Genomic DNA, 26,336 nt, shown 5'->3' with positions numbered 1-26,336 from the left:
AAATAAGAACGGTACAGCAACCCAAGAAGAAAATAAAATATAAGCAAAGAAAAAAAAATCAATGCTAACACTTGATTCTGAGACAGTAAAATTAAAATGGGAAAAAAATAAACTAAAAGGGCCACAAAAAAACTATGCATGCAACAAAAGAGTTCCCACATTGCCTCTCATACTAGATTATTTAAGAACATCTTGGCAGAAACATCAGAAAAAAAGATCTTAAGACTGCCAATAAGAGCTAAAGTTTCAAGCATAAAAATGTACCTGAAATCCAGCGAATGTTCGATAGTATGGATCAAGTAACAAATTAGCAAGTGCAACCAACTCAGTTGTTCTATCCCAACCATCACTGCATAACACAAAGGGAAATGAACATGTTAGACACCAAAATACAAAAATGTTAAAAAAGGCCAATAAAGGCCAATTTCAGGGAAACACCAGAAATACAAATTTTCCATTTTGTTGAGTGTCAACAAAACGTTTTCATTTTATTAATCTTTAACACATCAAAATAGGAATTACCTAGGACTTCAAACATGAAATCTCTAATATCTATCCTGATTACAGAAGTAGGCGAAATTGCAATAAAAATTCTTGTCTCTTGCTCTCTCTATCTCGCAGCTCTCTAAATGGTGGAATAAAAAGTCATTTGGATTAAACTCAACTCACTCTAAATTAGGGTGTGTTTGGGAAAAAAAATTGCTAAGCTACCAAAGCCCAGCTACAAGTGTTACCAAACCCTTTAGTAGCTGGGCTTTGCACCACACTCCCAAACGGGCTATTAATTACACAACTTCATAGACAACTTTAACATCATCGTAATCACTCCAATCTAAAGCTCAGTTTGAGAACTGGATTTTTATCTGCCTCTCTTAGTCTTCAAAGATTGCTGCCAGCAATCCATGAAAAACTCCTGGAGTAGACCTACGTAAAAATACACAATTTTTGACAAAGAGCCCTCCCAAGTTCACATATGAAAACAATGGATTGGTCATTATACCTTGCTGACCAGAGTTTCAGATAAAAACAGCTTAAAAGAAAATAAACAAACAAATAAAGAAATGATACATGACGAGGTCCTTTTGAAATCATCCTGTCTGTCATCCAAGACAAATAGAAAATTCTATAAATGTAACCTAACCCTGTCTCTGCATATATGATATAAACCAGAAATAAGGAATCTAAAAATTGCATATATCTAGAAATATGACTCAATAGCCAATCAAGAATTTATTTAAGTATTTATAGTTGTTATGAAGCAAAGCTTACATAACTAAAAATTCAAAATGTCAAACTTTTCTGAGCAGAAACTGAAATATTTTTATCCATTTCTAGTAATGACCAGTCCAGGAAGTTATGACATCAAAAAACTTCCGACCTGCAATGTACTAGCACAGAAGCTGATTCTAAAGCGATTTGTGCAGCAATCCAAGCTGAACCAGCCAGGATACTCTGAACATGTATTAACCAACCACTGTCTCCAAGGGTTGATACTGAAGCTGACATACTGCTTAGATTGCCCCCACCCCATGTCCAACCACCATGTCTCTGTCAATAAAATTGGAAAATAGCATAAACAGATGTTCAAAGGATAACAGTTATCCAAAGTTCAGCAGACAGACATTTAAAAAACCTTAACAATTCAACCTGAGGATATCCACCTAGCAACACTTTCCAAAAAAAAAATGAGGAATTTGAACATTTATACAGACTGAGCACTGAGCAAATGACTCAAATTAAAAATACCGTAAACGAGTAATGCGACAAGGTTCCAACTCAACATGAGAGGAACTTTGAGGTAATAATGTTCCTAGAACTACAAATGCTCTTCATAAATTTGTGTCAAGCATGTTGCGGCTGATGTTAGAAGCAAACTCTTTTTTTCTCAGCATTCGTGACACCGATTAAAAGAACTTAAGATAAGAAAAGAAAAGATCTTCATAAGTCCCATGACTAACCAAGAATGATGACATTCCATCAGACGATGTGGTGCCATGAGTGTCTAAGTAGTCTCTCAACCCCGATAAAATTCGCGCAGTTCAAAAACATGAAATCGCCACCCACCATCAAGGAGGTTCAAAGCTTGGCAGGTCGGGTAGCTGCCCTGAGCCGTTGTATCTCCAAGGCTACAGACCGGTGTAAGCCCTTTTTCAAAGCTTTGAAGACCGGCAAGAAGCTCCAATGGACACCCGATTGCAAAGAGGCTTTCCAAGAACTGGAGGAGTACCTCGTGAATGCTCAATTACTTGCTAAACCTGAGCCGGGAGAGGGGCTTCTGTTGTATCTCGCCGTATCCGAGCATGCCACCAGCTCCGTGTTACTCCGAGAGGATGATAATGGGATACAACGACCTATTTACTACACTAGTAAGGTTATGGTTGATGCCGAAAAGAGGTACCCCACCTCTGAAAAGATCGTTTTGGCATTGGTTGTCTCCGCATGGAAGCTCACACCATACTTTCAAGCTCACACCATTGCAGTCATCACCAACCTTCCCCTCCGACAAATCCTCTAGAAGTTACACATGTCCGGAAGGCTTCTCCGATGGTCCCTCGAATTAAGCGAGTTTGACATCATCTTCAAGCCTCGATCGGTGATTAAAACCCAAGCCATCGCTGATTTCATTACGGAATTTGCCAATGACTTAAGTGGTGAAGGTGATCTGAGGTACCTGTCAGATACCCCATCCACCGATGAAGGGGGACAGGTCTGGAAAATATATGTAGATGGTTCCTCTAACTCACACGGAAATGGTGCGGGAGTTTTTATAATCGACCCGAACAAGATGAAAATATGCTACGCTTTGCAATTTGGATTCAAGGCTTCAAACAACGAAGCCGAATACGAGGCCATTATAGCAGGGTTGAGGATGTCGAAGGCTTTGGGAGCAAAGAAGGTACACATCAAGAGCGACTTCCAGTTGATGGTAAGCCAAATTACCGCACAATATCAAGCAAAAGAGGAAAACATGAAGGGGTACCTCAGAAAAACCAAAGAATTGATGTCCCAATTTTGCGTGGTTAAGGTGGAAAGGGTACCCCAACTGGAGAACAGCGAAGCCGACACCCTGGCAAAAATGGCGTCCCTTGGTGTAGCTCAGTCAGCTGGCCCCATCACGACAGAACACATACCCGCCCCCAGCATTGATCGCCTAGAGCCGTTGGACGTAGGATTACTATCCAACGAGGTACTTTGGATGGAGCCTATCATAAGATACCTCAAGGACGGAGACCTCCCCTCAGATAAAAGTGAAGCAAGAAGACTAAAGTATAAAGCCTCGCAATACTGCCTGATCCAGGATACCCTATACAGAAGAGGATTCACTCTTCCTTACCTTAAATGCTTGGGAAGTGACGAGGCCGAGTATGTCATAAGGGAGATACATGAGGGGATTTGTGGCAATCACTATGGAGCGCAATCACTGGCGTAAAAAGCTCTCCATCAGGGGTACTACTGGCCTACCATACGGGAAGATGCCAAGAATATGGTACGAAGCTGTGACAAATGACAAAGGTTCGCCAAGGTACCCCACCTACCCCCAGAGAAGCTAACAAATATATCTTTCCCTTGGCCTTTCGCTATATGGGGAGTGGACCTCATTGGCTCGTTACCTACCGGGAAGGGGCAAGCAAAACATGCAATCGTGGCAGTAGATTATTTCACAAAGTGGGCGAAAGCAGAGCCACTAACAAGCATCACAGAAAGGAAAACCATGGAATTCATTTGGAAGAATCTCATTTGCATATTTGGGATCCCCTATGCAATTGTTAGTGATAACGGCAAGCAATTCGATAATGAAAAATTTCAAAGTTTTTGTTCGGAGCTTGGGATAGCCAACCAATTTGCTACACTTGCTCATCCCCAATCTAATGGGCAAGTCGAAGCCGTTAACAAGATTATCAAAGGTATCCTGAAGAAGAAGCTAGAAGAAAGAAAAGGAGCATGGGTAGACGAGCTGCCTGGGGTTCTGTGGGTCTACCGGACTACTCAAAACACTTCCACCTGGGAGACCCATTTTTCCCTCGCATTCGATGTTGACACAGTGATTCCAGCAGAAATCGGGGTACCCTCTCACAGGGTTGAATACTCTTATGAGGCCGAGAACACCTCATTGATTGCTTCCAACCTTGATTTGGTGGCCGAAAAAAGGGCTAGAGCAGAATTGAGGACAGCCATATATCAGCATCGCATTTTGGGTCTATATGAAAAAAGGGTACGCCCTCAATCCTTCAAGAAAGGAGACTTGGTCTTGAGAAGGGTAACTCAGAACACTAGGGTACCCTGCGAAGGTACTTTTGGGGCAAATTGGGAAGGACCTTACCGCATCGACAAACCTGTTGGGTCAAGTGCATACAGGCTACTCCACGTGGATGAGACAATCGTGAGGCACCCCTGGAATGCTGTAATGCTATGGAAATATTACTAAAGGACAGTGTCTTAACCTTTAGTCTTTTGCTGCTATTTGCTTTCTTTAATATTTTTGTGTGGTAGGCCAAATGGGGTACCCCCAAACGCCCTATGTTGGTCAGTTGCAACTTTAGAGTTTATTTAATTTTCAAATGAAAAGGATAGGAAGTCTTGCGGTCTCTCATTCTTCTCAGGGTAATAAAGCTAAGTCATGTATTGATCAACGCTTTCGTTATCTATAAATGCATTTTCTTTCTCAACAAATATGATGTGGGTTCTTTCTTTATTTTTCGTCACTTCGATCTTAGAATGCGGATTATATTCATTTATCGCCATTAATATACCCTCGCATCTGGTTATATGCAATTCTCGTCATACACTTGTCAATTATGACTAACCTATCACAGGACCAGCCAGGATACCTGATATGCCTGGATCGTGACGATTTATGCAGAGCCAAGATGGGCAACAGAGTGAACAGCCCAGGAGTAGCCTTTCTGCGGAAGCATGACAAAACTACCTAAACAAAGAGAGTGAGGGTCAAAGAGGACTCGAGGGTGGAGTAAAACCGGCATACCCTAGCGCCACAAGGTTCAGCTTAGATATGAGTACACCCACACCTCCGTCCTCTTACTTGAGCAAAGTAGGGGGTAAGCTATTCAAAAAATTCGAAGGGAACTTCGAAGGAATAAGAAATTGATTGGTTGGACCAATTGTGCACTTTCAATTTTTGATCGAGATGTCGCGAGGATGTTTTGATTACCTATTTGTGGGAAATTCGCCATAGTTGCCAAGAAGGGCATGCACCAAATTCGACGATCTATATAAACCAGCAGGCGCCTGATGTTGAATATTTGTTAAGGTACCGGGGGTACCCCATTTTAAAAAAGAAAAAAAAAAGAAAAATTAGAGGTACCCTGAAAATTTGTAAGATAACAGTTTAGTCAAGCATTCATTTGCAGAATAACAAGAATGCAAAGTACGAGAGGGCTCGGTGGAACCAAGTGTGAAACCTCCTTGTTGGAAGCCGGGTCTAGGTCATCTTCACGCAACTCATCGAGGAAAGCAGAAACCAGCCCGAATTTTCTATTCTTTGAACGAGGGGTACCCTTCGACGCACTTTGGGAGGTACCCTGAGATTTCCCCTTTAGTCTGGGAGCTCGAGGTGGCCAAAAACTTTTCTGAGGTACCGCCGAATCCTGAGATCCAGAAGCACCACCCACTACCGCTTGGAAAAATGCATCAAAAGCGTCACCCGCTGACTCCATAACTGCACCCAATGCACAAAAGTTATGTTAGCTGGACGAGTACTAAGTACAAAAGCAAAAATGGGAAATGAAAAGTGGGGAAGCAAAATAAAGAATGCAGTGATGACGAGGTACCCCAGTCCCGTAGATAATAATAGGGTACCCCCCGACACCCAAATCATACACGAGTCACCCCCGGGAGGAGGTGGAAGACTTTGGTCAATCAGCCCCGCTCTCCATAATCTGCTCTCCTCTAACACTTCACTACTCCTCTGTGCACCTCGAAGCCTCTCTACAAACTTCTTCACATCTCTCTCCACCTCCTGAACTGGGCATGATCCTTTAGCTCACGTCACACCTACAAAAGCATGGAGAACCCAAGGTTAGCGAGACATCCATGTGAAATATTAAGATAAAGAACCGTAAATAAGGAAATACTTACAGTCTACATTGAAGGAATTGGGAACCTCCACGGGGTTATCATTTTCATCCAGAGTTTCTGTCCCCCACCTACCCTCAGCCATAAACCATCCATTTCTATAACCCTTCTTCAAGGCGGGGTCCCCCTCAACAATATGGCCATGATCACCCCAAGCAAAAAAGTAAGCAATAGCGGGACCCTTAGGCTTTTTGAATTAGTAAAGGCCCATCAATTCCCGCATAGAAATGTTGCGCCTCAATACCTCCAACCATAACACATGTAAGCCTGTAAGTGTCCTCCACCCGCAAAGGGACAGCTGCCCAGGAGCTACCCCCAAATAACTAAACAGTCTCATATAAAAAGGTTGGAGGGCAGGCAGAGTCCTAGATCAAAGAGGTCAATGTGGAGAGCAATCCCGTCAGACTTCGGACACTCAGGTCGTTCATCCACATAGGGTACCGTAAGCTGGACAGAGGGAGGAATATTGTATTTGGCTCTAATTTGTTTTAAGTCCCCTAAAGTAGCTCTCCTAGTGCCTAGGGAATAAAGGTTGCCAGATTTTAAAGGTGTGGCAGAGAGAGACTTGGGAGACCGGTCTGAGGAACGAGCTGGAACCTTGGGCTTGGATGACCTACCTTTTGTTTTAGGATGAGGGGTTGGCCGTTTACTGGGAAAGTGTGGGATGACACGAGGAGTACTCCTAGGGGGAGGGAGCTCAGAGTGAGAGTTACAACTCCCAGAGGTACTAGGGGAAGATCTATTCTCCTCGCTAATGGAGATGTGGGAAGAAGAACCCGCAGGAGGGCTGTCAACCCTACTAGCCCCAACTGCACAACGCTTCCTCACTGGCCCCGTATGTTTCTTGCCCATTTACTTTCCCCCAACAACATAACCATGAAGCCACAATTCCCCCAACAACATAACCACCAAGCCACAATTCCCCCAACAACATTTTCATACTATACACCACCCACCACACATCAACCATCAAATGCAAACATCAACAAAAAAAAAACAAACAAACAAACAAATTTTTCTCAGAGTATGCAAAATAGTGCCATTGTAAATGCGCCAAAGGAGGAGAAACGAGGAAGGATACCTGTGATTTACCAACTTGACGGATCAGGATTGGTAATTGTGGGGAGATAAAGCTGCAAGCAACCAAAAACAGTAAGTAAGAATATGCAAATATAAAAACCAATGGCGTGAAGAACGAAGAAGCTGTAAATTTATTTTATTTATTCAAGCACAAATGAAATTAGCCAATTTATTTTATTTATAAATATAAAAAAATAATAATAATGAAGAACGAAGAAACTGCAGCAACCGGCATCGGCTGTCATGGCTGTAACCACCAAAAACCGGAGATCGCGAGAAGGACGTCAGAAACCACCAAGGGAGAAAGCCATCGAAAATTAAAAAAAAAAAAGAAAAGAGAACGAAGAATGGAGAAGACAACACAGATGGGGGGGACTGCAGCCATCGAAACGACGCCGGCTGCCGCGACTGCAGCCACTGAACTGACGTCGACTGCCGCGGCTACAGCCACCAAACCGACGCCGAAAATTACCAAGGAAAACGCCGACCGAAACGAAAGAGAAAAAGAAAATAGAGAAGAAAAAGAGAGAAGAAAAGGAGAAAGAAGAGAGAGAAAGTAAGGATAAAATAAAGACACAATGGAGGGGGATTACCGTGTCTACCGTCGGGTCGGATCTTGCCGTGAGCTGCCGAAAAACCGCCTTAAACTAACCAAATCTGGAGCCAAAACCGCCGCTGCAGCAACTGAGACCCACGCCTGAAAACACGAGAGAAGATCGTCGGCCGAAAGAGGGAAAGAAAGAAGAAAGAAAAAGAAGAAAGAAAGAAAAAGAATAAAGAAAAGAGAAGAGAGAAAACACGGGAAGAAGAAGGAAAAAAAAAAGGGAAGTGAAGAGATAGAATAAGCCTAGGGAAGATGACCAGGCTAAAAAAAAAAAGAGTAAAGAAGAAATTTTTACCTGTGAGAAATTTTGAAAGAAGAAGGCCACTGGAGATAATCAACTTTTAGAAGATCGTTTGGGGATTTTCAAAATAAATGAGAGGAGATTGACATTCACGTTAGGAATTTTTAATTCAACCTGACAGAACACACTGCACAAGAAATGAGATAAGGGATGTTTGTGTGAGATTGATATTTTTAAAATTCAAACTGTGTGTCAGAAGACTGCCATTTCCCAAGAAAATAGAAGAAAGACATAAAGACAACTATTCATTCTCATCAGCAGTTGAGTAAAAAAAAAAAAAGTGGCAGGAAACGAAAAAGACAAAGAGAATATTTTTTAGCTCGACAGTACACAAAGTTTAGTCAAGGGAAGAAACTAAGCGGATAGCATATCTTCCTTACACCAATTGTTATCCAAATTTACTAAAGAGTTTTCCTACGCTTCCGCTCAAGATAGAGTAGCCTCCAAACTTGCCTTTATCAAGTAAGGGGAAGCCGAGCCTTTGGCGGAGTATGTGAGTCGTTTCCACCAAGAGGTGCTACGAACCGGAGCATTTGGAAACCAATACACATTGACCCATTTTGAAAAAAAATTGAGGTTGGGCAAGTTATGGCGTTCTTTTCAAAAGAAGCGCCCACTTTCATATGGGGAAGCCCGTTCCCGGGCGTTGCAGCAGGTGGAGATGGATGAGAAATGCCAATTGAAGCGCCAAGAAGATAAAGCCGATGTTACAAAGAACAAGGAGAAGCCCAAGAGGATGGAGGCCCCAATACCACAGGTACCCCGAGCACAGAGCCCTCCACGGGCTGCCCCGCGGGGACAAGGGTATAACGCTCAAGGTACCCCAAGGGTACCCCAACCTCCAAGATCGCCACCACCGGATCAGCGAGAGTCACCACCGAGGCCTCGGTACAAATCTTACCATCCACTGAATCGATCCCCAGAGCAGATCTTCTACCATATTCGGGATATTGGCCTCCTTCGTCCTCCTAAGCCAATGAAGAAGTACCCTAACATGAAGTATAGCCTGAAGTATTGTGAGTTCCATGAGGACTTCGGTCACAGCACAACCAAGTGTTTTACCTTGCGAGAGGAAATTGAATCTTTGATTCTTAGCGGGTACCTCAAAGAATTTGTTGCTGGCATGAGAGAAGCTCGGAAATCCGCGGAGCAAGATAAGGGCAAGCGGGTAGCTGATGGCAGTCCTGAACGAGAGGTACCCTCGGGACATAAGAAATGCGTGTATGTCCAGATGATCATGGGCGGACCGACTTTAGCGGGCCAATCTAGGAGGGCTATCAAAGGCTATGGTAGATCGTTGTCGATAACCACCAATATTGGCAGAGAAGTCAACCTTAATGAATGGGGTACACCGAAGGTACCCTACCATCCCCTGCCTATCCTTTTTACAGAAAACGATGCGGAGGGTATCTCGTACCCCCATGACGATACCTTAGTAGTTACGTTGAAGGTTGCCACCGGTAAGGTAGCAAGAACTCTTGTAGATACAGCAGCTCCGTTGACGTCATTTTCAAAAGCGCCTTTGATCAACTATTGATTGAGTCGCCAAAGATCACCCCCTATGCTACGCCTCTTATTGGGTTCGCCAGAGATATGGTTATACCAAAGGGCATCATTACGCTGGCCGTTACACTTGGTAAGGTACCTCACCATGTTGTTCATATGATTGATTTTCTTATTGTAGATCACCCAGGTGCCTACAATATTATATTGGGTAGGCCGTTCTTAGTAGCAACTAAAGCGGTGGTATCCATGTACTACCTCGCCATGAAAGTCCCGGTCGCCCAAAATGTTATCACCATTAAAAGGGACCAGCAATCTGACTATACTATGCTTGACTTTCGGAGTATGTAAAGTTGATGGGGTTTTGTTTATTTAGCTTGCTGAGTGGTTTATCTTGTTTGGGGATAACTCGTTTAGCATGTATGGCGAAATGAAAGTATACGCAACTAAATTGCTCTAGTCGGCAATAACCTTCTAATATTGAGTGAGATCAGCATGTGACAATGCTTTAATTGCATGGTATCTAAGATGCGATTTTGCTAGATTGTTTTTATGTAGGCAATACATTCTAGTGTTGGGCAACACCCTTCTAGTCTTCGAGCGACTTCACCAAGTGACAATGCTTTATTGGCAGGGCATCTAAAATGCAATTATGCTAGGTTGTTTTTATATTTGTTTCAACACTGTATGCACCGTGTGTCTTTGTATGTATGGGCTTTCTTAAATATGAGATTGTTTCTTTCTAACCTCTCTCATGCTACAGAAGGGGGTTTCTATTATGTTATTATCGTCTGATTAAATGTCCATTCTTAATTGTTTATTTGGGCAGATATACTCCTAGAACTTCTACAGTCACATATAATTTGAAATCCAAACCGCAACAAAATCTACAATGGCAGAGAGTAGTGTTCAAAATTAGCGGTTCTGCGCTAGTTGGGAACTGCCCTAATATCGACCCCAAGGTGCAATTCTTTTGCCCTCTTTTAAGTATAAGTTGATGTGGTTTAAATTTTGCGAATAAGGAAGTATTTAGATGTACAATTTGTTTGCAGTGTGTTATGGTTGGTTTTACATGGGGAAACCGTTTTACATATGGTTTGTGTTATTAGGTGGTGATGCAGATTGCCAGGGAAGTAGCATCAGCCTGTCGTCTTGGGGTGGAGGTATTGCCCAAACTCTCTTTTACATGTTTTAATTGTTCAAAATGTTCCTTTATTTGTGTTTTTCTAAGTTTAGGTTGCAGATGCTCATTATTAAGTGACCTTTAGGTGGCAATTGTTCTTGGAGGTCGAAACTTCTTTTGCGGGGATTCATGGCTTTCTGATACTGGCTTCGATAGACCCACAGCTTATCAAATTGGGTAATTTCTATGTTATTTATCTTGCATTTAAACTTCCATCTCTATCTTTCAATTATAGTTGGAGTCTATCTTGTGGACTGTAGAGTCTAGAATTAGGATGTTTTGTTTATTATGTTAACAGACCATGCTTATATGGTCAGTATAGATTAGGAAGTTTTGTTATTATGTTATTATGTTGACAATGTTCATAATGGTCATTAAAGAGTTAGGAAGTTTTGTTTATTATGTTACAAAGTTCGCAGTTCTATCCTCATTTTCTCCCATTTTATGCTTATATTTCATTGATGCAGCGTTGAAATTGAATTGCTATTATATTGGATACTGAATTTATCATCTGGGTCAGGCCTTGACACCTTTAGTGCTGCTCTAAGTGATCCATACAGTTGTAGGTTGCTTATATCTCTTCCCAACCTTATAATACCTTTTGCAATGTGACCGTGATTTCATTTCAGAATGATGGCAACGGTTATGAATTCTATATTGCTTCAATCAGCCTTGGAGAAGCTGGAAATTAAGACGCGTGTTCAAAGTGCATTTGCTTTGCCAGAGGTTGATGAACCATATAGCAGGCAAAGAGCCATCCCATCTTGAAAAAGGGAGAGTTGTGATATTTGGTGGCATTGGTGCCGGCACTGGAAATCCGCTTTTTACCACTGATGCTGCTGCTGCTCTTAGAGCTTCTGAACGTAAGCTTGTACCACTTAACAGCTTTATTTCATTCTCTTGTTTCTGTATATAATATCACTCGCTGTAATCATGGTTTACTGCCAGTACTGGTGTTCTTTCTCCTTTTACCTGTTTGTGTGGAGCTTTACTTGGAAAATAATAATGACATGCTTTGCATATTTTTCATGTCAGTTAATGCGGATGCAATGGTTAAAGGTGTAAGTGTCAATGGTATATATGATTCCCACTCTGGTAATGGCCATGTAGTACCGGAACACATATCTTACAGGGAGGCAGTCTCCGGCAACTTTACGTCCATGGACACAATGGCCATTACATATTGTGAAGAGAATGGGATTCCTGGTTGGTATTTTCTTTTGCCGTAATTCTAGCAGTTGCAAATCAGATCCCTTTGGCTTTTCCTGATACATATGTATACAATCTCTGTAGTTGTAGTGTTTAATCTGCTTGAGCCTGGGAATATTTCAAGTGCATTATGTGGAGGCCAAGTGGGCACGCTGATTGACCAATCAGGAGGAATTAGTTGATGCAAAAGAAATGTCTGCTGGATGTGCTTTGAGGCATGATGTCAACTTCATGGAAGTACAGCAGGTCCAGTGTCAAAAACATGTATATATTGGAAATTTGAAATGCAGCAATCGCAATCGAATGCATCACTTTGAACTCGCTACTGTAACATAAATGACTGAGTTTGGAGCATGTCCCTGTGTCACATGTAAATCCTGTAGTAGAATTAGAACCTACCCAATAAATGATGAAGAAAAATGCTGGTTTCAGTGGGAAAGTTATTGCTTCAACGACCCTCCCAGACGTTTCTTTCTTTGTTAATGTGCAAAGTCATCTGCTTTTTTAGGATTTTTAATGTGATTATTTAGTTGTCACAAACTATTTACTCTTCTTTGAGTGACTCCAAATCATGGGTGTCATGTTGCTTTCAACCTTTCAGTTTTTCGAGAGGATGCAATAAGCTAATTTTCATGTTGAATTGTAACCAAATATCTTTTTTTTAGGCTGCCGTTTAACAAAACAAAATTGGTAAATAGACAAACCCCCCAACCTGCTCTTTCCCGTAAAGGTTTGGTGAGTAAAGCAAGATCTAAACTGGGATTAAGGAATGCTATTATGGGATAGAATATTTATACAGTTCTTCTTGAGTTAAGTTATAGGGTAGATATTTATTTATTTTTTATATTTTAACAATACAATAAACCACATTTTTCTTTTATTTTTTGCAGAAAGTGCATAAAATGAGTCGTTTATTTTTATTAAAATTTTCGTAAATTAGGCATATACTCAAAAGCCTGTACACAAACTAGCAAGACGAAGAAAATAAGTTTTGTTTTCTTTTATAAAATATTCAAAATCCAATTAAGGAGACAAAGACGTTATTTACCATCATACTTTCCTTTTCTCTATAATATAATGAATTCTTCTTGTGATGCTATGTTAAATTATAATATGGTATGCACGTACGTGATAGGGCGATAAGGGATGATAAAAGAAAATAAATAAAATAATTTAATATAATAATTCATATTTTAATAGGATTTATCTGCTTTACAATTTTATATTGTTATTGTTTTGATTATCCTAGTCTAGTTAACATTTGAGTTTACATTCAATCTGAATCCGTATCAATTAAATAAATCAAAATCCTAAACAGAAACCTATTAGGAAACATTAACGAGTATAAGTAATCACAACTACAAATTTGGACTCCAACAAAAAGGATACACTACTCTCACATTGCGATAATGAAAAACTCTCTCCTCATCATTTTCTTCTTTCTTGCCCTTACGCTTTCTCCTAGTTTCGGGTTACCTTCTAATGTCGGCGGCAGTCGCAAAGGCAACCACCATCTTAAGCTTCAGCTTCCGGCCGGAGTAGTTGGCCCCGAAAGCCTTGCTTTCGACTGCAATGGCGAAGGGCCGTACGCCGGTGTTTCCGACGGTAGAATTCTCAAGTGGCAAGACTCAAAACTTGGTTGGACTGAATTTGCCATCACCACTCCATTCAGGTAAGAATTCGTATATATACATGTTAGTATGTAATTTATATCATTGCATGTTATTGTGTTTCAAAAAATTCATGTACATAGAAAAGGCTACGGTCGCATGTTATCGTTTTATATATACCCTACTATTATACAAATTTGAAGGGTCGAAGAGTTCTTATTAGATTTCTTTAAAATTGAAAATGAAAATTACTCTACCTAGGTCAGACCTCTAGTAAATAAATCTATTGTCGTTTCGGTTTGAAAACACTAACATCTACCAAACACTTCACTATCTTATGTGCGATTCTTTTAACATCAGATATATTACTTTGATTTATTTGTATGTGCAATTCAACTAAATCTAGTTTACGAATTATTAATTTATTTCTTTTCAAATGTACCAACGGAATTTCAAATTTGCATGCGATTTGATTAGGCGGCTAAGGAGGATATGTGATGGCACAAGCAGCACGATTTTAGAACCCTTATGTGGGAGGCCGTTGGGCATTAAATTCAATCCTGTTACATGCGATCTTTACATCGCTGATGCATACTTTGGCTTGATGGTCGTCGGGAGAAACGGCGGCCCAGCGAAACAACTTGCTTCTTCAGCTGAAAGAATTCCCTTTCGCTTCACAAACGCCTTGGACATTGATCCCAATACCGGCGTTGTTTATTTTACCGACAGCAGCATGTACTTCCAAAGAAGACAGTACCCTATGCTGATCGAAAGCGGAGACAGAAGTGGAAGATTATTGAAATACGATCCTCGCAACAAACAAGTGACGGTATTACGAAGGGGCTTAGCATTTCCAAATGGCGTCACCCTGAGTAACGACAAATCATTTTTACTGGTTGCTGAATCAGATTCAAGGAGGATTCTAAGGTTCTGGGTTGAAGGTGAGAGCGTTATATATTCTCCGCAACCGTTCGCTCAAGTTGCTCAATTTCCGGACAACATCGAGACAGACAGGAACGGAGACTTTTGGGTTGCACTAAACACTAAGAGAGGAAATGACAAGACAGATCTTGTGGCGGTAAAGCTTGATGGCAGCAATGGCAATGTCCTTGATGTTTTAGAAGGAAATAAACAAAATGCACTCGATTCTGTTAGCGAAGTCGAAGAACATGGTGGATATTTGTACGCGGGATCTCCAGTGCAGCCTTACGTTGTTGTAATCAAGGCTTAGCTAGGCTTGATTCTTTTTGCTTCTTTTCATTCTTCTTTATTCTTAACTTCTAACAATACAATAAACTACAGTTTTCTTTTTTCTTTTTTCTTTTTTAATTGCATAAAATGAGTCATCCGTATTTTTGTTGAAATTTGCTTTAATTAGGCATATACGCATGAATAAAAGCAAGCATGAAACTGTCATCACCATAAAATTGAGCTCAAAATAAATTCAGAAAGTTGATTATTTGAGAATCTTTATAGGAATTGGTTGTTTTGGATCTGAAAGTTGTTTATTTGAGAATCCTTAAGGAATTGATTATTTCGGATGCTAAAGCAATCCCAAACTTGTTGTTATGATTATAAAACTCTGCATAAACCTCAACAAAATGCTTTTCCGTAAACAGAAGAACCTAAAGTGCTAAACCCATTAGCATCTAAATTATATTCTGTTCTCTGTGCAAAAAGTTCAAGAAGTGTATTCAAAGGTCTCGTCTGAATTTCATTTGAGCGAGTTGATAAGAATAATCAAAGAAACGCATACAGTCTTAATCTAAAGAAACAGTAATAATGAAATGAACTCAACATGCATAGTAATGTAGTACAATGCGGAGCTAGCGAATAAATGTAACGGCTATTATCAATTTCCATGAAAGAGCTGATTAATATACATGTTGTTCTTCCCATTTTACAACTTTTATTTGGATCCTTCTATCCTTTGATCTTATCCTTAAGTTGGAGAGAACTCATGGCCCTCTGCTGATGTTGCACATCGCTAACGGCAGAGAGCAAAGCACCGATGATATCGTTACAAGGTATTCATTGAAACAATTCGTCGAACAGTTTGATTTCTTTAACAAACAGTTGCCTCTACTCATTGCAGATTGCAGAGCAAGAAAATATTAAAATAATGAAATAGATCATTTGGATTACATTGGAAAGGCTAGTAAGCAATTCATTGTTAACTAATACTATAATTAAATAATAAAGAAACAATTAATATTAGGGAAAATGACAAAAACACCCCCAACATTTAGGTAAAGGGACAAAAACCCTCCTAATGTTTCAAAAAAGACATTTACACCCCAATTTATTATAATTTTACCATTATACACTTCTAGCATATAAAAAAAATTATTAGATTATCTAATTTGTCTATATATTGTTAATAACATTATAAATAGACAAATTGAATATTATAAAAAAATTATAAATATACCCTCATTGCCCAATTCCTCTATTTAAATTTTTATCAATAACTAATTTTCAAAAAAAATATCTATACACCTAAAAAAATTGTAAATAAATTATAATTTTAAAAATAAAATTAGTTATTAATAACCAATTTTATTTAAACTTTAAACTTGTATATTTAACAATTCTCCACATGTCAATAATTTAAACTTGTACATTTATAACCAATTTTCTATGTTATTTATTATGGTATTAATAACCAATTTTATTTTTAAAATTATAATTTATTTACAATTTTTTTGAAGTGTGTAGATGTCTTTTTTGAAAATTGGTTATTAATAAAAATTTAAATAGAGGAATGAGGCAATGAGGGTATATTTATAATTTTATTAACAATATATAGACAAAGTGGATAATTTAATAATTTTTTTTATATGCTAGAAGGGTATAATGGTAAAATTATAATAAATTATGGTGTAAATGTCTTTTTTGAAACATTAAGGGGGTTTTTGTCCATTTGCCTAAACGTTGGGGGTGTGTTTGTCATTTTCCCTTAATATTATACTGACTGATTAACTTGAGAATTCTCCTACTCTTCGTTTAATATCAATGGCCTTGACAGCAAGACAGTTTAAAAAAAATAATTTAATAAAAAAACACCCATAGCACTATTAATATTAAGCAGTTGCGTAGCACAATCCCACCATCTTAGAAGCAAATAATAGTGTTCTGTCATGTGACACAGTTATGGGTCCAAAGTGAAACTCTTAGTAATCCCACAATATAACCTCTTAAATTTAATATTAAAAATATTATTTGGTCCTATTATCTATATATCTATATAAAGTTACGACTACAAGAGCTGATGTGACATCACCATTCATTATCTTTTTATATTCTAAAATATCTAAAATATTGGTGGATATTATTTTTACATGCCTCTTCCTCTTTTTATTTAAATCCAATAAAATGTAACCATTAATAATAATTAATTATAAGTCTTTTGAAACATTTATTTATTTTATTATACTAGCAATTAAACTTTAGTGGTTTAAAATACATCAATTAATTAACATAGGAACAGAAGTTTTTTCATCTTCTCTCAACAATGATACTAGAGCCAATTTTAATGTCATAATCATATATTTAATTATGCAACCTTTTATTTAATGGCTTTTGACTTCTTCAAACTCTCTAAACACTAAATATTTAAGATTTGTTGTGTTTGATTTTTTTTTTATTATTTAACCAACATCCTCTTTAGAAAAATTCTTATATTTTATTGTTTGATTTATTTGAATTTTTGGTATTGTGTGCTTCATGGAGTACTTTTTGCTTCATGAGTTGAACAATGATAAAGATAATTGGATGATAAGGGTTACGCTTTGTAGGATGTGAGAGAGAGTCTACTAATACTAAGAAGAATGATGAATCTTTCTATTTAAATCCAATAATATATAATCATTAATAATAATTAATTATAAATTTTGAAACATTCATTTATTTTATTATGCTAGTTCCACCATATGACAAACCACCATCAGACTATCCCACTACACACGTTACCCCCCCCCCCCCCCAAAAATAAAGATACATTAAATTCAAGCCATTAAAGGCCTGAAGCTAAAATGAGTTATAGAGATTTACAACCATTGTTTTTTCTCTCTCTTTTTTCTGTTAATAAAATGAATTCTTCCTGTGGTAAGGACCAAATCAAAGGAGTGGTCTGCACAAAACAGAATGATAAAGAAGAATAAGTAAAATAACATAGGATAGTTTTAGATTCTTGTATTTTTGTTGTTTTCATTATGCTAGTTTAACTAACGTTTGAGTTTACATTCAATCCGAATCCAAACCAGTCAAATGAATCAAAATCTTAAATAGAAAATTATTAGAAAAAAGCAACTAAAATAAATACCAATGTATATCAACGCCTCACAATTACACAATTCAAAAACTTACTTCCTTCGATTGCAATAATGAAAAACTCTCCTCTCATTGTTTTTTTCTTTCTTGCCCTTACGATATATATATAAATAGTTTCAGCTTACCTTCCAATGCTGGCCGCAGCCGCAACGGCAACCACCATCTTGAGCTTCAGCTTCTGCCCGGAGTAGTAGGTCCCGAAAGCCTTGCTTTCGATTGCAATGGCGAAGGGCCGTACGCCGGTGTTTCCGACGGTAGAATTCTCAAGTGACGAGGCTCAAAATTTGGTTGGACTGAATTTGCCACTACCACTCCCTACAGGTAAGAATTTGTTTATAACATGTGTGTGTGTCTAATTTATATTATTGTATTATAGCATGAATTTACATGCACGCTCGTTATTGTGTTGTCCTATTATGTATAGCAAAGGTTATTGTCAGGGTAGCATTTTTACAGTGCTTCCTGTGCTGTTATAGCAAATTAAACGTCAAGAAGAGATTCTTAGGGTCCTTTAAGATTGAAAAAGGAAAAAAAAAAAAAGAACTCTAGGTGAGACTAACAAATTAATAAATAGTCGTTTTATTTTCAAAATACTCTCTAAATAGATATATAGCATTTCACTCTCTTATGTCCGATTCTTGTAACATCACATACAGGCTAGTAATGTTGTTAAATTTCTAAGATATATATAGACCTCAAGCAGCTTTAGTTTCACCCAAATGTTCACTCATATGATAATTACAATGGCATAGAAAATGGAACAAAGGAAAAAGAAATAAGAGTCTCACCATACATATTCTTTGCGCTTACAGGAATTTTTTATGCATTTTCTTCAGTTATGCTAGCGGAATTTCAAATTTGTATCTGGCTTAATTAGGCGGCCTCGGAAGATATGTGATGTCTCGACCAACACAACTTTAGAACCTTTGCCAATGTGCATTAAATTAAACCGTGTAACATGTGATTGTACATAGCTGATGCATACTTTGGATTGATGGTCGTCGGCCCAGCGAAACAACTTGCTCTTCAGCTGAATCTCTTTTTGCTTTACAAATGCTTTGGGCATTGATACCACTACCGGAGCTGTATATTTAATTGACAGCAGCATGTACTTTCAAAGGAGGCAATATTCTATGTTGATCGATAGTGGAGATAGAAGTGGGAGGTTGTTGAGATACGATACTTGCAGTAAAGTGCTGACAGTCCTACAAAGAGGCCTAGCATTTCCAAATGGCGTAACCCTAAACAAAGATAAATCATTCCTACCAGTTGCTGAATCGAATTCGATGAAGATTTTAAAATTTTGGATTCAAGGTGAGAGAGTTACATTCTCTCCGCAACCTTTTGCTCAGCTTTCGAAATTTCCAGGCAACATCGAGATGGAGTGTAAAGGAAACTTTCGGGTTGCATTGGACACTGAAAGACGAAATATTGAAAGAGATCTTGTGGCGGTTAAGCTTGACGGCAATGGTAATATTCTGAAAGTTTTACAAGGAAATGAACGAAATGCATTTGATTTTGTTAGCGAAGTTGAAGAACATGTTGTTGTAATCAAGGCTTAGCTAAACTCGTTTATTTATTATGCATTGATTAATTGTCGTTCTCAAATTTTGACAATACTGCAATTTTCATTTAAACAGGTGCATAAAATAAGTACTCTGTATTTTTCTTGAAATTTTAATTAGGCATACATGGATGAACAAAAACCAAGCAAGAAATAGGCACCACCAAAAAGGAACCCAAAAGGTTAATTACTATCAGCAGTCGCACTTACTCCTTGCACTGGGGAGTCAAGAACAAAATTTATCTTCAATCTAAAAAGTGAGCAAATTTTGAAACCAGAACATAATTAAAATGAAATGGATGTGATTTTTTTTTATATTTATATTACATTTATAGGCACTATTATAAGCTAAAGTAAACCCATATTCGATAACAAAAGTTAACAATTTTTCTAAGTTGCGATCAAATCAAATCCGATCCGATCAATATTTGATTAATTTGGACTGAGAAAGTACATAATGATTCTAGGATTAATGATTCGCTACTCACTAGACTAAAGACGCTGATAAAATAACTAAAACGTTTCTACTCCTGTTTGAGATGAAATAACACTTAAACGAAGCAAAAGCCATAACCCACATGTTAAAAGCATTAACAAAAAGAGACAGAGAAAGTTATCTCAAGGGAGCTTATTTTCTAAATACAAAACTGTATCAAAATCAGTTTGTTGTACATGGATGCTGTCAAAACATTTGTCACAGCAATTAACTACTCATAAAACTGTACACAAACTAATTTTATTCCGGAAAAGAATGGCTATGCGACATGCTATTTTTGAATCTAAATGAAAATATATTTGAACCTGGGCAACTATAATTTGCAACCACTTCCGAGTGCATTATTCTGAGTTTTCTTGCTCCAAGTCCACAGCTAACTCTATAATTCCTCTGTACAAATCCGAGACCCATCCAAAAAGTAAGGGTCGATCTTTCATGAATTGCCTTCATGTTTCCACCAACAGAAAGTCCTAAAGGAATCTTTGGATGCTTTAGGAATAAGCATTAAGCTAGACATGAAAGCCGATGGTTCAACTCATGTGTAGCTCAAATCCAGAAAATATCATTCAGACTGAAAATAACTATCATAAATAGAAAGCCGATCAAAAGCATCAAAGTTTGCTTTTAGTCCAACAAATTGACTGCCCAGCTGAGCACAACCAGCATCTAGCCAACGGCAGCCCCCATCCCCTGTGCGTAACGGACACAAAGCTTCACACATCCGACCAATTGGATTGCTGGAAACAACATCATCCATTACGGTGACTGAAACAGAGAAATCTGATTTCTCATCATACTGTAAACTGCCATCAGATACTCTTTTTGAAGCGGACATTTTCAGTGGACTCTCAGTTGTACTACCTTCAAAGTCAACAGTACAATCACCACTGCTAGAAAATTGAAACTTGCATCCTAATGATTGAACGGCTCGATTTATGGCTTCACTTTCCTTGCTGGCCCTATTGGCTACATTCACAGCCTTGCTCCTGAGTTGCGTCTCCTTTCTTAACTCTGCAGTTTGTGATTCCATAGCAATGATGGTTTCTTTAGCTTTCTTTTCCGCTAACTCTTTTGCCTGCCAGGAATTTTAATCGACTGAATACTATTTACAGACCCTCTATAATTCAATTACAGTAAAAAAAAGACGAGGTCAGTTCATTGTCATTTAGGATAATATGAACAAGTGAGGGGTTCCATTAACCAATAGAAAACAACCTTTTATTGTTGTCTATCACCCGAAAGGAGGGTAAAATTCATATTTTCCAATTGTCTAAATCCATATTGTCTAGTACAACACAAAATTGCACCTGTAGAACAGAAGGAAAAATTTCCTTACCTTCTTCAGTTCAGAGAACTTTATAGCCATGTCCCTACATTGTGCTTCAAGCTCCCCAGTTTGGGCTTCGGTGGGACAAGCCCAGCGCAGATGGAATTGAGGCCACAAAGTTGGGGCTAAAGCTGCAGCCGGAGGTAAAAGAGGACCATTATGTTTCAGCGGATCATAAAAGAGGTTATAGTGAACATGAGAGCTTCCTGCCGAAGTGTAATATACGCACTTGGATTTTCTTAATAAAGGGCCGATTTTTATTTTTCTCTTCTCTATTAATTTTTAATTTCGTCACTATAGTTTAATTGGGATAAATTGAGCTCGATTATACGCGCCGATGGTCGGATTTTATTTTCGTAACGGATCTGAAATTCGCTTAATTTGTAAAAAAAAAAAAAAAAAAAAAAAAAAGGGGCAGAATTGTATAACTGGAAAGAGGGAAACGGGTTTTCCATTTTAGAGAGTAAGAACCCGAGAAGAGAGAGAAAGATAGAGAGAGAAGTCAGACCCGTTGACCCGAGAACCCGACCCAGTAACCCGCGGATTGACCCGACGATTTCTCCCAACTTCAGCCACTTTACCGGCCGTGCTTGGTACCGATCTGAAGCTTGGAAGCAGACCGTCGTATCCCTGCTGTTATCGTCGCCGGAAACTGGCCAGAACGCCGGTGATCGAGCTCGAAAAGTCGCGGCTTCGACCCGTTTTCGTTGCCGTTGATCCCGCCGGAGTTGTGACGCGCCACCACTTGGAACTGGTTCCTCACATCCCCAGCAACATTTCCCGACCAGCCACGACCACCGGGGACGTCGGGAACTCGCCGAATGATCTCCGAAAATTTGTGGAACTTTGGAACTTCGATCCGCAGCCGGTAGCGCGCGTGGCAACTCACGGCCGCCACCGTTGGATTCACCGAGGCCGGAACTAGCAGACCTAAGTTCCCCATCGTCGTTGACTGAAGTCCGGTCACCGTTGACCGGCGAGGGGCAATTCGGTAAATTCATGGACTTTTGGGGGTGATTGTGTAATTTTATGTAAATAATGGACATTTTGGTAATGTTGGTTGAGGGCAGTGAAGTAATTTGTGATTTTAAGGGTAATTCGGTGATTTAACTCGTTAAGGACATTTCGGTAATTTTACGAACCGAGGGTAATTTCGTAATTTCGAACAATGTGATTAATTTATGTAATCTGAATTGAGGACAATATGGGTATTAACGAATATGAGGATAATTTGGTAAAATCATGAAGTTTGAGGATAAGTTGGTAAAATATTGATGTTGGGGGTATTTTGGCAATTTTGGCCTATAGGGGCATTTTGGTAATTTTATACATGCGGGACTAGTTTATCGTTAATAGATATTTGTTTCGAGATTTATTATATTAATTGGTTTTTACGGAGAATAATTATGGTGTTTTCCGTGATTAGGAGGATCCGCATCCGCGAACGAGAATCTACCCGCGGACGTTGTTGATACTGAGTCTAGACATCATCACTGTGAGTGGAATATACAAAACTATTTTCATAGTATATGCTGATTTTCTTATATAGTACAGTATGTTTGAGAAATAAATGTTTAATGCGTTGATTTAATGATTTTCCAGCGAATTGACTTTTATTTATGTGTTGATATTTATTATGATTGAGAATGAGTTCGATTTATGATTTTATTAGCGTTTTTGAGTAAAAGCATGATATTAGAATTGAGCAGACTTGAGATATGTTGAATAGAAAGAAAATGAGATTTCAGATGGGATCATATGTTTACTATCAGTTTTGAAATCATTAGACAGTACCCTTCCCTCCAGATACAAGAGATACAGATAAAAAGAGATACAGAAAAGAGATACAGATAAGATGAGATAGAGGCCTTTGGGGCCCGTCGGGACACACATAGAGGCTTTGGGCCGTGTGTTCGGGCGCTTTTGCCTTTTGGGGGCTTATGCATGCACAGTACAGATATATGAGATAAGAGATATGAGATATGAGATGAGATCGTCCCCATCTATCCGTTGTGGCTCCGGGGCGTGACGTTACCCAGATAGTGCGTCATTGCCTGGCCGTTGTAGCCCGGATATGATCAGATTATCCCCTGGGTACTTGTTTGATGACAGTTTTTAGTATTCAGTATTTAATATGAGTATGGTGATTCCATCGATTTTATGCAGATTTATTATTGCAGTTATTCAATTTGAATTAAATGAGTTTATGATATTTTGAGAAATTGATTTGAGAATTGATTTACGAAATTGAAATTGATTTAAGAAAAGATTTGAGAAAGATTAAATGATTTTGAATAATTTATTAAAGTATCAGCACCTACTATCCACTCACTGAGCTCACTGAGTTTTATACTCACCCCTCTTTTATTATATTTTTCCCCCCCACGGGAGATTTACAGGTACATCAGTCAACCCAGTAGTGAACGTTAGTTTGATATTGTGGTCACGTGATGATGCTAGAAGTCGTGGATTTTATTATTATATTCGAAATTTGTGTTATTATTTTATGTTATTAAGGATAATCGTTGTATTTTAATATTCGGATGATTTTGGTGATATTTGATAAGTTGATTTGAGAAGTTGGTTTGAGAAGTTGGTTATGGAGGATATTTGGTTATTAAATTATTTCGGGAGTGTTATTTTGTCATTTGCAGGGTTGGATATGTTTTATTCATAAGGGAGACTCTGCCGAAATTTTTATAGATTTGTTATTAATTCGATTTTACGAGTTTAGATAGACTCGCCCTGGGGGAGGTTGCGGGGCGGGTCGTTTCACGAAGAACGCAAATCAGCCAGATATGCCCACAAGTACCCACATGCTTCAGCAACACCACATTGCTGTCTCTCCTTTTCACTGAAAATTAAGACTAACAAATCAGATAATTCAAAAACTTTCTCAGCAGTGCCTTGAGAGTTAAACTGTTCCATTCCAATTTGTTTGTATATGTTTCCATACAGCTACAATATTATATAATTGGAAAAAATAAGTAAACAAGCTGATTTTGCACCAGCAAATATAAACATCATTCATAAGAATGCCTGTACCAGTTATACATGTTCATTAATAAAACAGCAACTTCAGGGGATGAAATGTAGCAAAATTTCTCTTTGACCAGTAGTTCCTGAGATTATACAACATACTTATGAAGTAAAAGAAACATCCAAACCATGCTGACAAGCTAAAAACATAATGAAGTCAATTTAACAAAAATTACAAGCTAACTTAAAATACAACCTTTTAATCCATTATACTTTAGATTTATCTGTATAGTTTGTTAATGCTCCCTTCTGAACAAATTGTATCATTTATACTCTCAATCCTTCTCAAACTCTATAACTTTTGCATCAATTTTTCTTTTTTCTTTTTAATTGACAAAAACAAAAGACCATTATGCTTTTAAATATAACAGTTCCACTATGTAATAATCACATCAAGAATTCTTAATTTTTTCTCATCCTTTCTACTTCGAAAGAGGGAAAATTAAAAAAAAAAAAAAGATTTGAACCTCAGACTTGTATCAATTTAACTTTTCATTTCCCTTAACTAAAGATTTAATCAAAAAGACCAAGCCCCTGGGCATGTAAAACCATCGCACTGCAGGAAAAACAATAGAAAAGGAAAAAGAGAGAGAACTTAAAAAAGCAGCTCTTTAGGACAAATTACTGGCTAAGTCCTGCTGTTATCCCAATAGTCATAACAGATGAAGTAAATGCATGCCAGTTACCACAGCTTTTATTGGAATAGGATCCACCCCACTGCTTGTATTAATGTGAAACTACCTGTTGCACAAGAAGTTTCCAAGGCGACAAGAAAGCACACAGTCCAAGAAATCCACCAGAAAAGCCTGGATACGAAAGAGTAGAAAAGTCAACAACTGGTTTTCTCTGGAAAGGATATGAAACAATGAAGAGAGAAGGGGAAAAAAAATGGAAAGAAAGAAAACATTTCACCAGCACATTCAAGTTTAATGATGGGATATGTTACAGAATAAGAAATTCATTTCACATATAGAAGAAAATACATACCGACGAGAACTCAAAGGCAAATGGATACATCCGCATCAATTGTGAAACACAATCAACCCACTGCAGAAACAAATTCACACACCAGATCATTAATTTTTCCTCAGACAAACTTATAACACAACTAGAAAGCTGAAGTCCTCCCACAGTAGAGCCAAAGGCATGGAAGAGGGGTCAGGACCTCAAGGCAAGCTAGTGTTTATACAGGATTGAGCAGCTACTTAATGAAGTGCGCTAAGAACTTGAGATTTTGGGTCAAAAGGTTTCTCTAACATGGTATCAAAAGATAATGTCTCAAGTTAAATTTCCACAAGTGCAAACTCAATTTTAATTATTTAAATTTCAATTCTTTGGCTCATTTTCGAGCTCTCCTGTATCTAAGCCCATCTGCAAGCTCATCTTAGTCAACATTTCACATGATGCATGTTAAGATTTGTTTTTCAGGCCCTTATCGCTTTAAGCTTCTGAATTTTGAAAATATTAATTAAATGAAGATTCTACTAACGACTCAATAGTTAAACTAAATATTAATGCAAGAACCTGCAAAAATATGGGAGAATAGTTGTTCTGTGCATGAGAAGAACCAGAAGCTTGAGGTGCTAATGAACCAGATGATTGGCGCATGGGTGATGACGGAAAACTCCCAGTAGAGAACTGCCTACATAATTCAAAAGATATATCACCACTTCCAGAGAGGGTTGGCATTCCCACACGATCCGAAAATGGATGGCCAAATGCTAGCCAATCTTTTTCAACAAGTGCCTGCACCAAGAAAAAAGATTTTATAATTTATGAGTCACATCACGCATCACACCTGAGTGCATAACTGAATAGCAAGGCAAATGATATCCATGTTACCATCTCATATGGATAAGACAAATAAGAACGGGACAGCCTCCCCAGAAGAAAATTAAAAAATAAGCTAAGACAAAAAAATTTCATGGCCAACCCTGGATTCTGAAACAGTAAAATTAAAAATGGGAAAAAAATAAACTTAAAGGGCCACAAAAA

General features: G+C 38.3%; 3 protein-coding genes, 1 long non-coding RNA gene and 1 pseudogene across 4 annotated transcripts in view; 2 read left to right on the top strand and 3 right to left on the bottom strand.

Annotated features, from left to right (window-relative positions):
* Window positions 1-319, bottom strand: part of LOC112099075 (phosphatidylinositol-3-phosphatase myotubularin-1-like) — a 12,899-nt gene extending 12,580 nt beyond the window's left edge. Inside the window, exon 1 of the mRNA XM_024186178.1 lies at window positions 265-319. The gene's annotated coding sequence lies outside the window, so the exon portion shown is untranslated. The remainder of the gene's footprint in view (window positions 1-264) is intronic.
* An 8-nt stretch (window positions 320-327) lies between these two features.
* LOC112098854 lies at window positions 328-2,020 on the bottom strand. Its single transcript, XR_002905903.1, has 3 exons — window positions 1,959-2,020; window positions 1,379-1,548; window positions 328-349 (listed from the first exon to the last, which is right to left on the bottom strand). It is a non-coding gene; the product is annotated as an uncharacterized LOC112098854 (long non-coding RNA).
* Window positions 2,021-13,367: 11,347 nt separating this feature from the next.
* Window positions 13,368-14,814, top strand: LOC18044790 (protein STRICTOSIDINE SYNTHASE-LIKE 10). Its single transcript, XM_006436642.2, has 2 exons — window positions 13,368-13,645; window positions 14,061-14,814. Exons 1-2 carry the CDS (start codon window positions 13,383-13,385, stop codon window positions 14,812-14,814), a joined length of 1,017 nt encoding a protein of 338 aa, XP_006436705.1. The 5' UTR covers window positions 13,368-13,382.
* Window positions 14,815-17,309: 2,495 nt separating this feature from the next.
* On the top strand, window positions 17,310-19,477 carry LOC18044789 (annotated as a pseudogene).
* An 891-nt stretch (window positions 19,478-20,368) lies between these two features.
* LOC112099074 (phosphatidylinositol-3-phosphatase myotubularin-1-like) overlaps window positions 20,369-26,336 on the bottom strand; it is a gene marked incomplete at its 5' end in the record, with an annotated part of 7,928 nt that continues 1,960 nt past the window's right edge. The window contains 8 exons of the mRNA XM_024186177.1: window positions 20,369-21,050; window positions 21,312-21,516; window positions 24,082-24,260; window positions 24,374-24,424; window positions 24,891-24,897; window positions 25,083-25,147; window positions 25,329-25,388; window positions 25,866-26,087. Of these exons, the coding sequence (XP_024041945.1) occupies window positions 20,538-21,050; window positions 21,312-21,516; window positions 24,082-24,260; window positions 24,374-24,424; window positions 24,891-24,897; window positions 25,083-25,147; window positions 25,329-25,388; window positions 25,866-26,087 (1,302 nt within the window). The remainder of the gene's footprint in view (window positions 21,051-21,311; window positions 21,517-24,081; window positions 24,261-24,373; window positions 24,425-24,890; window positions 24,898-25,082; window positions 25,148-25,328; window positions 25,389-25,865; window positions 26,088-26,336) is intronic.

Source organism: Citrus clementina, unplaced genomic scaffold, assembly GCF_000493195.1.
Source record: "Citrus clementina cultivar Clemenules unplaced genomic scaffold, Citrus_clementina_v1.0 scaffold_4, whole genome shotgun sequence".
NCBI classification, from domain to species: domain Eukaryota; kingdom Viridiplantae; phylum Streptophyta; class Magnoliopsida; order Sapindales; family Rutaceae; genus Citrus; species Citrus x clementina.
This window is presented reverse-complemented; position numbering and strand designations above follow the sequence as displayed.